The 17,489-nt window shown below is 47.2% G+C and overlaps 2 protein-coding genes across 4 annotated transcripts; one reads left to right on the top strand and one right to left on the bottom strand.

Annotated features, from left to right (window-relative positions):
• The first annotated feature begins 1,845 nt into the window (after nucleotides 1-1,845).
• On the top strand, nucleotides 1,846-3,196 carry CYREN (cell cycle regulator of NHEJ). The gene is made up of 3 exons (XM_068191577.1): nucleotides 1,846-2,213; nucleotides 2,299-2,365; nucleotides 2,711-3,196. Exons 1-3 carry the CDS (start codon nucleotides 2,092-2,094, stop codon nucleotides 2,942-2,944), a joined length of 423 nt encoding a protein of 140 aa, XP_068047678.1. The 5' UTR covers nucleotides 1,846-2,091; the 3' UTR covers nucleotides 2,945-3,196.
• Nucleotides 3,197-3,704: 508 nt separating this feature from the next.
• TMEM140 (transmembrane protein 140) lies at nucleotides 3,705-9,033 on the bottom strand. 3 transcript variants are annotated; one of them, XM_068191575.1, is made up of 3 exons: nucleotides 8,519-9,003; nucleotides 6,445-6,563; nucleotides 3,705-5,280 (listed from the first exon to the last, which is right to left on the bottom strand). In XM_068191575.1, the coding sequence occupies exon 3, from the start codon at nucleotides 5,239-5,241 to the stop codon at nucleotides 4,660-4,662; it is 582 nt and encodes a 193-aa protein (XP_068047676.1). In that variant the 5' UTR covers nucleotides 5,242-5,280; nucleotides 6,445-6,563; nucleotides 8,519-9,003; the 3' UTR covers nucleotides 3,705-4,659. The 3 variants fall into 3 exon arrangements, 2 of the variants coding, with proteins under 2 accessions (XP_068047676.1, XP_068047677.1); XM_068191576.1 differs by having other exon boundaries at nucleotides 6,449-6,563; XR_010999472.1 differs by lacking the exon at nucleotides 3,705-5,280 and adding an exon at nucleotides 5,287-5,833 and having other exon boundaries at nucleotides 8,519-9,033.
• Between the last annotated feature and the right edge of the window lie 8,456 nt (nucleotides 9,034-17,489).

The following is a 17,489-nucleotide window of genomic DNA, read 5'->3' as shown; positions in this document are numbered from 1 at the left end:
GCTAAAAGGCTGTGGTCACGTCAGGGTTCTGCAGAAGAAGGTGAGGCTGGAGGAAGCAAGCATGAGGCAGCACAGTGCATGACAATAAGATGACTCAAACTGGAAAGGCTGATGAGAAACCAGAGTATTCTTTGGGTATAACATTTGTTGTTACGATTTTGTTAATTTGTTTTTATTTGTTTTTTTCTGTAAAAAGAAAATATTCACTTGCATTTGAACTCTATGCTTTGTTCAGCAGTTGCTGCAAAACATGGAGGGTGGTGAGGGCAGTGATGTGCCAAGTCTCCTGCATGCAAAAAACCCTTGTGCTTTCACCAGGGTGAACCAGACATCCAGGACCAAAAACAACTGCATTTGCTTGAATGTATTGTGTTACCTTGCCATAGGTATCTGCTACCAACCAGAGCAGAAATCCTGAGTCAGACTTTGAAATACTTGTGTTGGAGTTCAGAAGCTACATAATGCTTAGCAGCTACCTGATGGTGGAGAGGGGGAGGGAGGCCAAGACCAGTCTGGCCCTGTATAGGGCTCTCTGTCACTGAAGCTGTCTCTCCCCCTAAGCCCCCCAACATCAGGGCAAGTGCTGTGCTCAGGTATTGCATAGTCTTTGAATGGACTAAGCAGATACATTTCATCTGCTTACACCTTGCCATGGAGCTTTCTGCTGCTTTTGTCTTTGGCCTGTGTTGGGAGTTTGTTGTACTGTTGTTCCTTGGCAGAGCGTACACCCTGCTGGAAAATGAACAGCCATTCATGAGCCATATGGGTAGCCATACCCACAGACAGCTGTTCAAGGGCGACACTGCTGGATACTGAAATCCTCACTAGAGGCATGTTCATGCTACAGCTACCTGTTGTCCATGGAGTAACTTGCTCCTGCTGACTATACACATCTGATAACCCCACCTTCCATTCTCCAAGATTAACAGGTCCCCTGCCAGACTGACATCTAAGTACAGGGTTTCCACCTCAGTGGGATGTGATTCTGATGGTGCAGCTGCTCTTCATGCCAGTCTGAGCTAATGTCCCCTCAAATCCAAGTGCTGACTTTGAACTGGCTTCAGGAATTCCCAGCGTTAGTCTTAGTGTTTAGAGAGCTCTCAAATGGGAGCCTTTGTTTGCCTCTCAAAAGGCCAAGAAAGACTGTGGCTGTATTCCAAGCCCTGCAGTGTTGACTACATTGCATAGAGTCTTTAGAATTTAGAATTACAAAATTACAAAAAGGTCTGGGTTGGAAAGGACCTAAAGCTCTTCTTGTTCCAACTCTGCAATGAGCATGGCCACCTTCCACTAGACCAGGTTGTCCAAAGCCCCATTCAACCTGGTCTTGAACACTCCCACAGATGTTGCTTTCATCCAGATGTTATCTTCCAGCCCTCACAGAGGGTCAATTGAGATTTCTGGAGAGAGACTACTTCAGGTTTGCTTCATAAGTAGGACTAAAAGCAAAACAAAACCCCCAAACAGGGAAAGTAAGTATAAAAAACATGTGCCAGTTCAAGGCTGCTATGCAAAATGGTGCACTAGCACAACACTGATACTGTGCCAGAAGCCTGGAGCGAAGGAATGAACACGTTGTTTTGCTAGAACAATGCTCAACGTGCTGTATTCCCAGAGGGGATTGTACTCCGTCCCGGGCCCAGGCTCCGCTCTCTCCTCGCTTGCCGGCCCAAGTCCCCGCCGCTCCGGCGGAGCGCTGCTGCCCTGCGCGCCCGGGCCTGCAGGGGGCGCCCCGGCACCGGCGGGCGCGCTCGGGGCGTCACCGCGGCACCGTAACCGAGCGCTCGGGGGCGACGCCGGGCCCGGCCCGCCGGGCTGCCCCAGGGGCCCGGAGGCTGGCACGCGTCGTTCCAAACGTGCCGTCTGCTCCGCAGCTGGCCCAGAGCCATGTTTGCTCCTTGACGGAATATCGTGGGACGAGCGGCCTCACGGACTGCCTGCCTGCCTGATCAAACACGGGGCTCTGTCGTGACTTGTGTTTAAGGGCGGCCTGGGGCTGCTTTTCCAGCTCCCCCGCACTCCCGGTCGGGGGGGGAAGCAGCCTCGGTGTGACGGGCGGAAGGCGCCCCGGCGGCACCGCCCCGCCCGGGCATGGCGGCGGGCGCGCGGCCGCGGCAGCTCCCGGCCTGGATGGGGGCGGCGGGGGACGAGCGGGCGGCGGCGGCCCCGTCGCCCAGGGCCGGGCGGCGGCGGCGGGCGGCGGCGGGGCGCAGGTAGCGCCGCTGGGGCGGGGGGGCAGCGGGCAGGAGGGTGAGCCCGGGCGCTGCCCGCGCTGAGCCTCCCCTGTTCACTGCCCAGGCCGGCGGCGCTGTACTGCATGAACGAGGCGGAGCTGGTGGAGGTGGCCCTGGCGATCCTGGCCGAGGTGAGCCGGGACCTCCGGAGGTGGAGACGCGGCCCTGGCCGTACCGGAGCACAGCAGGGCTCCGGAGGACGAGCAGGGAGCGCTGCTGCCCGTGGCTCCCTGGCGGCCCCTCTCTAGGCGGGTCGGAGGGCGCTGCCGGGTGCCGCGTGGCCTTCCCGGTCCCTTCCTCTCTGTCCCAGCGGCGCGGCTGCCTTTGCACCCTGCCGGGCGCCGCAGAGCCGAACCGCGGGCCTGGGGCCTGGCGAGGCTCGGCTCACGGGGATGGTGGGCTGCCCTCCTACTCCTTGGGGTGCTCCCGGCGTGAAGTCATGCACGGCCGGCACTTGTCTTTTTCCCTCTGGTCAGAATCTACAGTGCGAGGAAGGTGAAGAGAATGCCCGGTCCAGGAGCGAAGAGGAGCAGGAGCTCCCGCCAACACCAAACGAGGTTCCTGGAAGCACGGCCAACAGGGATGGAAGCAGTGACCACGGTCCGGCACTTCCATGCCCTCCTGGTGCTGGTGCTGACGCAGAGAAGCCAGACGGGAAGAACTCTGAGGACGATGTCCTGAAATACGTCAGGGAGATCTTTTTCAGCTAACATCTTTGACTTCCCAGGAGAAGAGGGCACCATGGGGAGGGTGTCTCCTCCCGCAGCCCTGAGAACCGTGGGAGGAGGGCTGTGCATCCATCTGCTGTAGGATACCCAGGAAGGCCAGAGGGGGAAAGAAAGGAGGTACTCAGTTCTCCCACTCTGTGCTGGGCTCGGTGGGATTTGGCTCCAGATTAGGATGTGTTCATTTCTGTTTCACATTTCACAGCATGGACAGATTAAACAGGACATTTGTGTTTCTCTGAGTATCCCTTTGGTGGGTTGGTGTTGGGCATGGAGGGGAGCAGGGAGTTGCTGACCTGGAAGACCTTTGCTGGCAGAGCTGCATGGTCACGGTTCAGCCTTTGGGGCCCCCTTGTCCTTGTGGTCCCTCTGTCACAGCTGCAGTGGGGCCTGGCAGGCTGTTCCCACTGGGCCTGGTGCTGAGTTTGCCTCCAGACTCCAGCAGTCTTCCCAATGCCGAGGAAGATGTGTGGGTGCAGACTGGCAGGGGCCGGGACTGCCCTGAGGGGGCTGACCCCATGGCAGAGTGCATGGGGGTCTAGGAAGGGATGAAGATGCCTCAGCATCCTCTTCCTGATCCAAAAAGAGGACAAACAAACCACATGAGGCCAGCTGTGACAGTATGTATGAAAATGAAGAATCAGTCAAATCAGCATCACCAGCCTCATCCCCACCAAGGCAAGAGAACCAAGAGAAAACAGACCCTCATGTCCCTTGAAACAAATTCACTTCCCTGCAAAGAATATCACTGTTAAGCAGGCATTCTTTATTTATGTGAGTTCTCCCAGCCACTGGATGAATTAATGCAGCTTATACTTACAAGGCTGTTACATATTCATTACACAGAAAAATCAATAACATAAAACGCCTGTTTTGAAAAATTATACAAACCGAAGTTAAGTATTTCAGTCTTTTCTGCCATCTAATGTCCTTTAGGGGTTATTACTACCCCCTGTAAGGGTTTTTGGTGGACGTTTAATCGTCTTCATCACTTGTCCTTTTATTGCACTTTCTTAGTTGGTGCATGCTCAGTCTGTTATCTTGTTTTCAAACTCCAAAACGGGTTCTTTCTGGTGTTATTTCTGTATCGTCCTAAATGGCTTTCTTCACAGCCTTGAAGGTTGGTTGTTGATTGGCTGCTTATTTATTTTAAGTGATATATATCCAGTCTGCTTACAAAGAATTTACCTGTTTGGTTACATTTTCCTGAACATTTGTTAGTTCCTAGTTAAACGTAATCTACAGATCCTGTTTCTAAACTCCCTTTATCTTTGTTATATGGTAGGGCAAAGGTATTAAAAGCATTTTGTTAGTTAATTACAGATTTAATCACATACAATGAGATACTAGCAACTTTTTTTACTTATACTATGTATAAGCAGAGGGCTGTGTCCACTGTATGCTGGTACTGCTACCTTCACTGCTCTTTGAAGCCAGAAGTGCTGTCACTTTGATGCTGTGCCCCAAGCTGAGGGGTGTTACACGCTGTTGTACCTGGGAAGCTTCTGTGCTGTGGCTGTTGGTGTCTGCTGCAGCTTGATGCAGGAGCGCTGCACACAGCATTGTACCAGAGCTTGGCTCAACATGAGCCTTTGGACTGGGAATCAGATTTTTGCTAGGGAGTAAAGCTCTATTTGGATTACTATTTTAAATAGCTCTTGCATTTTCTTCACTGTCAAATCTTAGTGGGCAGGGCTTCCTCAATTAAATGGTTTTGACACATATGTGTGTGCTTGGCCCAGCTGGAGGTACACAGTGGTAGTGAGAATCTGGAGCAGTAGCAGAGCCTGAGTCCCAAGCAGTGCCAGGAAGCCTCCAGTGAAATCAGAGGGACGAATCCACTGCGAGGTTTGTAAAAGAAACATACCCAGGCCTCCAGACAGCATTATCATCTTGATGAAGGGTATGATGCGGATCATCTTCCATCCTTCTCTCTGCCCCGTGCAATTCACATTTAGAACAAAAGGGAGGTGGAAGAGGATGAAGACCAGACAGGTATACACACAAACCCTGGCTAGACCCAGTTGTAGTAGACTGATGCCCATTGCCTGTAGATGCTTGGTGTCCAGGCACTGCTGCTCCCCGGCTGTATCGTTCCACAGGCAGAAGTTGTAAAAGCCAATGCGTTTGTCAGGGAGGTTCACCAGGTTTCCGGCTTCGTACAGCAGTGCGTAGGACATCAAGGCCAAGGTTCCAACAGCCTCCAGTAAAGTCAGCACGAGGAGCAGGTTCTTGGTGCACCTCTGTTGCAGCAGACCCATCCTGGGTCTTTCATCCTGCATGCTTTCTTGGTACCGTGGTAAAAGCTGCTGTGGGGATACCTGTAGCAAAACATGAAGGGGGGGACCCCTCAGTTGTTGCCTCTTAAGGCACCCTTCCCAAGATGGGCTCTGAGCCTTATGGTTGGGGTCTAGGGATTCCCCTTGCAAACAGAACAGGAGTGTCTCAGTCCTGCCTAGGACCGTGCTGCACATGTGTTACTGGGTTGAGGGGGGTGAATTTGGTGCACTTCTGGTCACAGCAAAGGTGGCTTAATGGTGTCCCATATGTGGACCAGTACTGGGAGGAGAGTATGACTCAGCTCCACACATGTCCTTTGCATCATCATGGTCTCACCATAATGCAAATTGCAGGGATGGGGGGAGAGAAAAACTGCTGTCTGGTAAGAAGCAGGATAAGAGCTATCTGGGATAATGCCTTTCTTTCAGTTTTTATCAGACAAGGACATCCCTTGTGATCTTTGGACTACTGAATAAAGTGCAGACATGACAGGATCTGAACTGCAGGGCTCCCCTTGCCTCCCTGCCCTTGTCCTATAGCTCTGGAACACCGTGTACTGTCCTCTAGTGCCGCCCTGCAGGCTTCTGCTTCACGCTGAAAAACAGGGAAGTGACATCAGGAAAGGCTATTACTGGCTGCAGGGCCACATGCCATTGAAGCACTGTGCACCCAGGTCTGCAGAAAGGCATAAACACAGGACTCAAGAGACCTTGGCTTCAAGCCCAGCCTCAGGCTTGAGGCTTTGCAATTAACTCTTCCACCCTCCGACAAGCTTTATCTGCTGAGAATAATTTACCACTTTCCTTTAAGAAGTGCACATTGGCCCCCTCCACTGCCTATTACCCAGTGGTATATCATTTACTTAAGAACTGGACTCTGGGTCCTTCCAGTTCAGAATAGTCTGTGAATCTGTGATATCCTGGACGTCCTTCTAGATCATCACCCCAAGCTGATTGTGAATTTGGTACAGGCTCTGACTTTTTAGAGTGCCAGGAGAGACTCCACTCAATCTGTACTCAGTGCCTGGTGGCAGTGCTGGTGAATAGAGACCTTTTAGCCTTCCCCTCCCACTCCTCATCTCTCCCTGGAAACTTGGACATGAGGCACCTCTGTTTAATAAGCACAAAGATGAAGCTTCTCAGTCCCAAACTTCTCCCAGGAGAAGCACACACACAGCATGGAAGAGAGGTCACAGCATCAGACACCAACCTACTTCCTCTGGTCACTTTCCCCTCACTTCTTGTAGCCTCCCTTGGAGGGCTTCTTCTCAAAAGGCTTCTGGAGAGACTGGTAGGTCACATGGAGGATGCCCATTGTTCTGAATCTGCAATGAAGACACAAGCAACCAGGAAAATATCTATGCTTGGGCACAGAGTGTGCTGCAAAATGAGACCTCCACCAGATGTAATTTCACCATGGTTTGTATTTCCCCTAGTATTGTCCCTTGGTTTGTCTGTCTTACACATGGTCTCCTGCACCCAGGCATTGCTGCTTTTCCTCTCCCTGTTCGCAAGGGCTCACACCACTCATTGTTCTTCCTGCTGTCCTGCCTTTCCCTCAGAGGAAGAACAAGCTGCACTTGGAGCTTGGCTGGCTGACCAGGTCTCCAGGGGTTTCTGTTAGACCTCAGGGCTGGGACTACTACAGCCCAGCTGACTCTTGGCCCCGCTCACCCACCAACCCTTACTGTTGTATTTTTTAGACCAGTTTCCTAAGGAAGGCAGGCTTGTAGAAACGTGGCTTTTTGTTCAGTCGTCTCACGCTCACTCCCTCGGCATCCATAAAATGTAAAAGCTATTAAAAATTGTCCTAGTTGCACATGTTTACTAGAGAGGGGACAGAGAATTAAGTTCCTTTCAGGCTTATGGTAACATATGGTAACACAGCCTCCTCAGAGAGCCTGTGCTGCTATGTGATCTCTGCATGTATGGAGACCTGGGGAAAGACCATGGTATCTCTGCCCTCTCCTCTGCTTTGAGGCTCATGTGTTTAAGGACATATTTTCCCAGTGATGTCCCTCTCTTCACGGTCAAATATTTGGCATCTTTGCCTCCTGCTGCCTCCCCTGCCCAGCCCAACCCAGTAGGTAAATCCCTGTCCCTACGTGTGACTGATAGGACCAGAAACATGCCTGGGATGGCCCTGTGCCAGCTGGATAGAGAACTGGCCTGGAGGCAGTGAAGGCTGAGACCTGGCACCCTGCCACAGTGCAGCCACAGACAGGACATTTGTGAGCTCTGCAGCTCATCACTGAGGTAGGTTTGGCAGCAGCCTGGCTGAGAAGCAAGGGACAAACAGGAAGGAGCTTTCACTCAGTGTACAGCTTGGGTTTTTCCCAGACAGAGACAGACTCGCTGCCTCTAAGGAGTGTCTGTGCCTTTGGATAGGAGACTCTCTGGCTCTTCCTCAGAGGTGCAAGAAAGAGGAACCTGAACATGGCACAGTGAGCCCCAGCCTGAAGTCAGCCTCCTTGTTCCTGGACTGGCATTGATGGAAGCACTGGGTTTCACCATAGGAGAGTCTCGGGCTCCCTGGCAGAGAGAGGCCCTATGTGAATGGCTCAGGAGCTCCCTGAGGTCTTTGTGGGGGAGATAAGGCTCCTAGGCACCCTCCGTGCTTTCAGGACTGCACAGCCCTTTCCTCTGCTGCTCACAGGCAGGTGGGCAACCTTGCCAGGCTGGGGCTGTGCCTTCCTCCAGCAAGCAGCTGGCAGAGCACCTGGGCAAGGGAACAGGAAGGGACACAGCTGTGGCACAGGATCTGGCCTCTGTGCAGGGACGAGCATCTCAGTGAGCCACTGGATGCCGCTGCAGTGGGGCTGAGGGCAAAGAGCCGAGGGAATGGGCATTTCCTTTTGCACTGAAGAGCCCCCCAGACAGTTTGACTTGCTCGCCTCCCCTGTCCCTGGCTGCTGAGGGGAGAAATGCTGTACAAGACTGATGGGAAAGTGTCAAGTTTTGGACGTGACACTTCAAGACATCTGTCCTGTCCCTTCACCACCTCCCCACCCCAGCTATCCGGATCGTCTTTGCCCTTCCGGCAGGATTAGCTGCAGAGAAACCATGGGTGAAGAAAGGCCGCTGACAAACTGAGGATTGCTGGCAAACAGAAACCAACCAGCAGCAAATGCAACAGACTGTGGGGGAGCTGCCCTTAAAGCGTCTAAAAGCAGGGGAAGGACCCTCCAAGACATCTGCACCCTGCAACACCACTTCTCCTGGCAGTTCTCCCCAATGCCAATGCCATTAAAAAAGTGGGGTCTCAGTGGAGGATACTTACGGGCTGCCCATCTGGGTGGGTATGGAGCTGAAACACGCTGGAGAGGGCTGTGGTGCCGTTCTAGGAGCCAAGCGGTTCTGTGGCTGCTGCCGATCATGTGCTGGCTGGTGACACAGCCTGTTTTGTCACATGAAGATAGTTATCTGCTTTCTCTTTCGTTTCTGAGAGCAGTGCTTTTCCCCGATAGCGAATCAGCTGCATATGACCAAGAAAACAAGCCCAGCTCCACAACCTGAGCCAGGGTCAGGCTTGCGTTTCCTTTCCTTCTCCCTGCTGTGTTAACCAGCACGAAAAACTGACCGGGCTAAGCTCACCCAGATTGTTGTGCTTTTAGAGTAGCTTGGGTGTCCTTGAGGGCTTAGATGAATTTGTTTAGTTTTGTTTGGACACTTCTTTAGAGGTGACTGACCATCCCAGGATGGATCTCAGTACCTCAGCACTGCCAGAGTTCACTGCCAGCATGGCCCTTCTTGCACTTTGGACACTGATCCCTCCCTCCCTCTGCTTCCCAGACAGCGTTGCCCAAGTTCCCTCGCCTGCAGCCACCGTGCTTACGCAGGCACAGTGCAAGGTACCAAGGTGCCTGCTGCTACAGGGAACCCTTGAAACCTCGAGTTATGTAAGGGGGCAAAACTCTCCTTCCTTTAGTCCTCCTGGGCCAATCTGGAACTGTTTGTCCTACTACCAGTCTTTGTGGTGGGGTTAGTCCTCCTCTGTTAGGAGGGCTGTGTGCTGGGGGTTGATGCATGCAGGACACCTAGCCATGAAGCTGTTCACAGATTTTCACTTCATAATTCCATGCTTAGGCATGGTCTAGAAATGCCCATGTGAAACACATGTTGTGAGCCTGTAATACTGGCACTCACATCCAAGAGCACAAGGCATGTGGAAAGAAATACAGGAGGAAGTCCTAAGAGAAGCTCAGTGGACAGAGGCATGCAAGTGGCAGTGGGGGGATGCCTTACTATGTGCCTCGGTGTGTGGAATAACTTCAGCATGGAGAGGGACAAGGGTCTGGATCAAGGGAGTTCAGATCATGGGTGGCTTAGGCAGGGGTTCTGGTGGGTGGGGACAGAAATCTTGCAGCAGATGAAGTTCAGCAGTCCAGAGCTGCTGAGCTGAAAGTGGAGAAGGAAGCCTTGGGGATGAACATGGCCATCTAGCATTGGGGCTGATGGCTGGGAAACTGAGGAATAAGAGACTTCTGAGGCAAGACCTCTGTTCCAGTGAAGTAACATGCTTTGGCAGGAGGCATGTTTGTGCTCCCAGGAGGGGGAGTCTTGCAGTTTGGCAACATTATGTTAATTTTTCTGTCATTCAGGGAGAAAAAGGGTATATAATTTTGATCTCGTGGTCAACCAGCTCTTTAGCTGATCTCAGCACCACAAGTGAAGCTGCTGTTTCACTGCCATGGGCAGAAGGCACAAGCAGCTCCTTGAAAAATATCCTTGCTTTCACACTGGGGTCCTGTTTGCTGGGGCAATCAGGATGACTGCCACACTGGGTCTGCTCTGCCATGCCAAAGCATTTCTCCCTGGAGCCACTGTCCCCCTAGAGGGGCGGCTGTTACAACACCAGCACACCTGGTAACCTGGCATTGTAACCTGGCAATGTAACCTGGCATTGCTTCCACTGGGCACACACCTTCCTTTTTTGGCCTTTTTCCCCAAGAGAAGATCCCTGTTCAGCCAAGCTGGTCTGCTACCTGATCTGCTTGACTTCCAACATTTTGGAATAGCCAGCTACTGTGCTCTTAGGAGGTGATTAAAAAGTTTAAATGTTTAAAATACACTATTTGGGAATGTTACTCTTGGAGCGTGGCCTCTCACTGGCCAGAGCTGGTTGCCTGATTGTGCACCTGTGGCAGGGGCACTTTAAAGTTTTTCCTGAGAAGTCCCATGTCTCCTCCTCAGCAGGGTCTCAGTCTCTGCTGCTTTTAATGCCTCCTAGGATGCCATAGCTGCCAAAAGGGAGAAGTCTAGTCAAAATTTGACTCAAGACTTGCCGTTGGTCCCAGCTGACCTTCTGACTCTGGATGCTTCCTTCCACACCTTTGGCTGCCTCTCTAGCAGGTATTCTCCTCCCTGCCTTCTCCTTCCAGGTATTTGGGCAGGGAAGATTGTGCCCGAAGGCTGGGCAGGATGCAGTATGCCTTTCTGTTCTTCTTCCTGGGGACATTTTACAGGTATGCTCTGACTGCCTTTTGGGCTTTCAGTGCCAAAGTCTGATGATGGAGTGGTTGGGGAAGATAAGTCTGATGGGGATGAGGTGAGCAGGGGAATGATCATCAACGTGTCTCATGGAGAAAGAATGGGAAGGGGGAGGAGAAAGACAGCAGGGCTTCTACCTGTGTATACCTGGAGGTAAGAGAGACTGGATGAAGTGTTTGGGCTGCTGGGTCCTGTTTTCTGTGGGTGGGAAAGGAAAGCACATTCCAGGAGCCAGTTTCTACTAAGTTGCTGTGTGAGCATTGCTTCCTGGAATTATTTCCTCAAACTGACATAATTTTTTGTGTGCATTAAGAAGGTTTATGTGGTTTTAAAGTGGAATTAACTACTCTGCAGTTCTTGATTTCTCCTTTTGCAGTTAAAGCAAACACTCAGCAGTTTAGTAATATTATTAAGCATGAGGTGAACTGGGACTTTGCAAAATTTTTTGCTGATTTTACCCTCCTGTTTTAAAAGTAAACTACTACACTTTATCCCACATATGATTCTGTGGGATAATTCTCCAGTCTGACTATAAAACACAGAAACAAAATATTAAGAGCTGGGATGTTTATTTATTTGTTTGTTCAACTTCCTCTAAGCAATGCCATTTCTGGGAAAGCCTAGAAGAATGTGATCTGTTACGTTTCGCCCCTTGGTTACGGTACACAATATCTGGGAATGAAATCTGCAGCTGGGGGAAGAAGTGCCAAGCCTGCAAAAACATTTAAAGAGACATTCTTTACTGATCTCCTCTTTGGCAGGCAAGCTCTTACTGATCATAACACTGCAATATACTCAACTGTACCGTACTTAAACTGTACTTGAACTCTACTTAACTGGACTGCCTGTCCCACAGAAGACAATTACAGCTGTAATGGTCTGTGCCCAGACTTAGAGGCTGGGAGGAGGGAACTCCCTTTTAACTTCATCTCTCCCTGCATACTGTGGGTGGCTGATATGTCTTCTTTCTCAAGAGCTGGATCTCCAGTGTGTTGGCTGGTGTGACAGGCACAGCCCCCTCACTGGTGGCAGGTGAGGACCACATGTCCTCAAGTGCCCAAATCAGTGCAGCAGGCCAGGCCCCTGGGCTCTCTCTCTCAGCATGACCTGACCCAGCAGATGTGTCTCAGCAGCTGGACATGGGCCAGGTTAGCTGCAGCTGGCTTTAGTGCTGCACTGCAAGCACCTCCCTCACAGAACCACTGGGTGAGATCCATGATCAGCAGGTGAGATGAGCCAGGTCTGACAGTGTATGGGGTGGTGTGTCCCTTGAGAAACAAAGAATATTTACAACATTTTTAAAAACCTTTTATTCTAAGTGAAGAGGTGGCTTTTACAGTTGATATTAAATTTCATTAATAATATTTAACCCAATGAGCACATTATTACAAATGCATGTACCCTACTGCCAATAGGAGAAAATATTTTTTAACCTCTTTGGAATTTGCCTTGGGTTTATTTTTTCTCCAGTGAGATTGTCGTCAATCAGTAAATCATAGTGTAGTAATGTGATGAAGACAGTTTAAATTACAGAAAAACAAGCTCTTCCAAATGCTGAGATTGAAGGAAATCCAGGCAAAGAACTCCCTACTTATCTTTGTGGAACATACTCTTTATTGAGGTTTGAGGTTATAGAAAAAAATGGCTTATTGGTATTTAAAGAATTAAACAAACTTATAATATTTACTTTTTTTTCACTGGCTCAGGTACCTGAAATATCTTAGGTTGAATATCAGTGCCTTGCGTCTGTGAAACATAGTAGTGCCTTGAGTTTCCGAAAAAAGAATAGAAACAGGAATGAATTATTATGACTGACAAGTTCCAAAACACTGGTTGACAAAAAGGTATTATCCATTAGTTAGCCACTTTAGGAGATGCTCAGGGAGTGTACACCAGGCTGGGACAGGAGAATCTTGGTAAGAGTTCAATAACAAATGGGCAAACAGTTATCATGTAAAGGCTGGTATTTTTCTTTTGGTGACAAAATTGTTGTGTAAAGTTCTTTTGTGACAAAATTATTTTGGTGACAATATTGTTTGTATATTTTCATATATCTGTCTCCGATCAGAAAAAAAAAAAAAAAAAAAAAACCAAAAAAACAAACAGCCACAGCATGTTCCTCCTGGGATGAAAAATATGGGTACTTTTGCTTTCATGACTTCTGTTCTTAGCCATAATGTGAAAATGTTCTCCTGATATTTTAGGGTGTTTTTTTTTTATGGTGTCTTGGTAACCATTTTGATTCATAAGGGAATATTACAGTTACAAATTTAAAAAGCCCCAACAAACCAAACGAACAATTCCAAATAAACATGATAATCACAATGCCAGAAGGAGTACATGTAAGAAAGCTGCTCAAGGTTGAATCCCTTATGCTGTTCTTTTCAGTAAATATTTATGAACCTGGATACAAACATAACATATTGACAAGGGAGCTCACTTCCTACTCAGTAGGGCTTGTTTATTTTTAGTCTGGGAACTGGACAGCTATGCTTTCTCAGTAGTATTAATTGCCACTGCTCTGTTTTTCATATGTTTGGGCTTCTGAAAAGAAGAATTGGCATAAAATGCAAAAAGTCGAGAAATGCTGGTCTGTCTCTTGAACCAATGAAAGTATTAACAAAGCAGTCAGCATTATAAAGTGTATGTACATAAAAAGAATATTACCCATTGAAATATCAATGTGACTTCTTTCCAAATAACAGTTTGCTTTCTCTAGGCAACAATCACAGTGCTCCTATTTTACATCTTGAGGCTGTATAGTTTTCTAGGCTGAACATCATCAAAGTGTCGTTGAGGACTATGTACAGCTCCAGCATGAATTTCTGCCAAAAATTCTACTCCAGCTGTGATATTCCTTGCTATTCACCTTTTTTCAAACGCCTTTAACAACTTTCATCAGGATCAACAACAGAAATTTTGTTAAGTCTTTTGATCTGATGAACTTACTTAGTTGCTGAAGTAGATCCACATGGGAAAATGCACATACATAATCATGAGAGGAAGAGAAGGAGTTTCTTGAAGGGATCATGATTGATTTCATAAACTGTTGTTAGTTGTTTTACATAGTAACAGCATCACCCTGACACATTTTGCTTCTGGTACACATCCAGCAAAAGAATGTTATTCATTGCATGAAAGATGCATTAATGCAATTCATACAATTTCATGGCATGAAATATGTCTTCACTTATATTTTAGCACCAAAATGACAGAACGGGACCTAGTGAAGCTCGACCTGACAAATAGTTTTGCAATGTATACTGGTGTTTATAGGTGTTGGCAAGCATAGCTTTACAGGGTCAGGCTCCTAGGTGGCCAAAGTGGTATTCATCTCCTCCTCTACTAAGTTTTCTCTTTTTCTGTTGTTTATTTACAGTATTTATGTCACAAACAGGAAGCAACAATTTACAGGAACTATTATTGTTGGCTAAATTTCATCCCCATGCTTTCTAAAAGTCATTCACTCACAGGAGTTTGCTTTGCATATCTGTGGGAAACCTCTTGAGTAATCATATGCCAATCACAAGCACCGAATAAACAAACACCAAGTAAACAAGGAGAAAAACATGCTTCAACCATTTTTATCTCAGCAAAACAAGTAAATATAGGTTACAGAAAAATAAAATGTCTCTTTGTCCTCCTGTGAAATCACTCTTTTAAATCTGAGGCTACATTTGTCTATAAGCTTAGATGTAGGCAATGGGCCCTTAGTGACATTGTGATGGCTCTTCTGCGTGCATGAGAGGAGGACACGGCTCCTGAACACTCTGAACCGGGTGTTACAAAGTATGACTGACACCAAAGTAAAGAGCATGATACTTCTTGTGTTTAATGCTAGTGCCCTCCCCATCCTGACTCTGTGACTGCTTACTCAACTGCAGAAGCTGACAGGTGAAAGCCACCTTCTTTGGAACAAAAACTGCATTCTGGATGATCAGGGTTAAGCTACAGGGAAAATGAATACTTCTGGTCTGCACTGCTCATCTGACCTAGTTCTCTGACAATGGATGCCTCCAGATCATAGAACCATCACAGAATTACAGAGTGGTCTGGGTTAGAAGAGACCTTAAAGATCACCTAGTTCAACCTTGCCTGCCACAGGCATACCTTCCACTAGACCAGGTTGCTCCAAGTCCCATCTAACTTGCCTTGAACACTGCCAGGGATAAAGCATCAACAGCTTCTCTGACCAACCTGTTCTGGTGAGTCTTCACCCTCAGAGTGAAGAATTTTTTCCTAATATTTAATAGCATCTTTTTTCTATGCTATGGACATCTTAAATTTGATGCTATAGATCCAACCTAATAATTTTTCCCCAAAAGAGAAGTATACAGAAGTTTTATTCCCTAATAAAGGACCATGTTTGGGCCACAGCTCTTATAGCACACAATGCTCACCTCTAAATCACCTGCACCTCAGATCTCCCAGTCACTCACAGTCTACACAGGAGGAGCTGATTATGTTTAATAGATATATCATTTGGTCAGCATACAGATCCTTGCTCTGCTGTCAGTTACCCTGAACCTAACCACTTTGGCTAAAAGCAATTAGAATAGTGTCTTCCATGGTTAATGAAATAAGGTTTACACAAAACCAAGTAATACACCTTTTATTGTGCCTAGATTGATCTGCAAAATGTAAGGGCTGCAGAAAAAAAGTGTATTGATTTGAGTGATGCAATAGACCAAGCTCTGTATCGCTACAGTTTTTTTCTCATCAGAAGGGCCACCTGGCATAGATAGAGTGCTTTGCTTCTTCCAGTGAACTGCCTGTTAAGTTTTGACTATAAGGTTTGTGAGCAATCTTTTAAAAAGTGTTAAATTGAATAGTGTGACCCTTGAAAGTCTAGTTTAGTAACATTTCTAACATTTACTCTTGCATTTTTTATGAGATACAGAGAAGATACAATAATTTGTGGCCTATCTGAATAGTTCTAAGTTACCTGGAATTCCAGTTTAACACATCAGAATTCAGGACCTTGGAATTTACCCTGTCTTCCTTCAGGCATAGATAATAAGAAATACCACAAATTTAGTTTATTCCTTAGAGAAAGCCACTATCAAATTAATTATTGCTATAAACCTACAGACTTATGTTTTTCGCAGCTGGACTAATGACGCAGGAGAAAAGGTGCAGGGGAAACTTCCTTTACCTGCTTGTTATTTACACAATAGTCCAAGAATACCTTGTGGAAATACTGTCCTATGGACTCCAAGTCTTTCATACTGAAAGGGGTGTTTTGTCTGCAGCCTGAAGTATCAGTCTCCTGTAAGTTAGGGATCTACAGGCCAAAATATTCATTTGAAAGAACACAAACATAATATAAAACAGGCTGTAACGAGGTGAAAAACATTAAATGTACTAATTCTGACACTGACTTTCTGCTCAAGAGTCTTTTTTTTTGTTAATTTGGCATAGAAGTTAAACTGGAGAGATTTAGTTTACTGGTTTAGGGTTTAGTTTAATACCAGAAGGTTTAATTTTATATCCATCAATGTCTTTGTGAGTGGAAGTCTGCACAAGAAATGAAAGCCATTTGTAGCAAAACATACAGCAAACTTGGCAATCTTTGCTGTCAAAAGGACATTTGGGATCTATTCTGAATCTAACTTCATTCTCAAAAGTGGTTGTATGCCAGAAAAGAAGAAAATGAAAGAAATAAGGAATTTAATAAGTAAATTTTTGCAGAGGACATGGGGAGAAATATGCTGAAAATGTCTTGAAGAAAACGCTTTTACTTTGAAGATATTACCAGAAAGGAGAAAATATATTAAAGGAAAACCTGCACAATACTGAAGAAGAAAAAAAAACCCATTCTGAAAAGAAACTTAACCTAAAAAAGCAGTCAGAAAGGCTTGGTGCAGTGCAAAGATGTAAACAATACCAAAACAATAAGGGACATAGAGACATCAAACTAACAAAGATATAGTGGAAAGGAGAATAGGGTATTCTAAAGGGAAAGAAAATGAGATTACCTTTTGACTATTCTTTGGTTATACCAGAGGGAAAAGGAACTTTTCTTCGTGATAGATCTGTATTTGAAGTACAGCTCCTGGCCTGTTAAAAAGCAGTGGTGATTTCCCACAATCAAACCACCTGGATCCAACGTAGGTACCGCTTTCAAGGCAAAATTGTCCTGCAGGAGTTGAGCTTTGCTTGAGTCACCAAGAATGAAATCCATAAAGCCCTTTGTTATCCAGGAATTCTTAGTTTCTCCTGGATGTACCCTCACTATCAGTATAACAGCCTTCTGCTCAGTGCACTTGCCGCTTTTGGAGAGGGGTAGTGGTGGTGATAGTTAAAACATACACTGTGTTTCACAGTGAGCAGCATAAGATGTGAATCTTTCAGAATTTAGACACCACTGGACCTTTAGAGATAGCCACAGGGTAGTCCTGCAGGTTGCTGTGGGTGTAAGGATAGTAGTGGGCAAAGTAGCAGGTGTCTTGGTCAGGGAACTGGAACATCCAAGTGAGTGAGAAATAATAATATCTCCCTTGCCTCACACTGTTTTTGCAATACTTGATTTATTTCCAGTCCTTTACCAGCCATTTCTTATGCTGCTCCTGAGCACTGGTTTCTGAGTACAGCAGTGGCCACAAGCCATGTTTATACAGGCTGTTTACTTGCTAGAATTGTCAGCAGTGAAGCACTAAAACATCCCTGCTGCATATTGCTTGCTTGGAAGTAGTACCACTGTGTGTGTCTGTGCTTGTGTGGAGGTTGGTGTGGGGTCAGCCATGCTCAAATACAGAATT

This window comes from Anomalospiza imberbis, chromosome 5, assembly GCF_031753505.1.
Source record: "Anomalospiza imberbis isolate Cuckoo-Finch-1a 21T00152 chromosome 5, ASM3175350v1, whole genome shotgun sequence".
Classification (NCBI taxonomy): domain Eukaryota; kingdom Metazoa; phylum Chordata; class Aves; order Passeriformes; family Viduidae; genus Anomalospiza; species Anomalospiza imberbis.
Note: the sequence above shows the minus strand (reverse complement) of the source record. Positions and strands in the feature narration are given on the sequence as shown.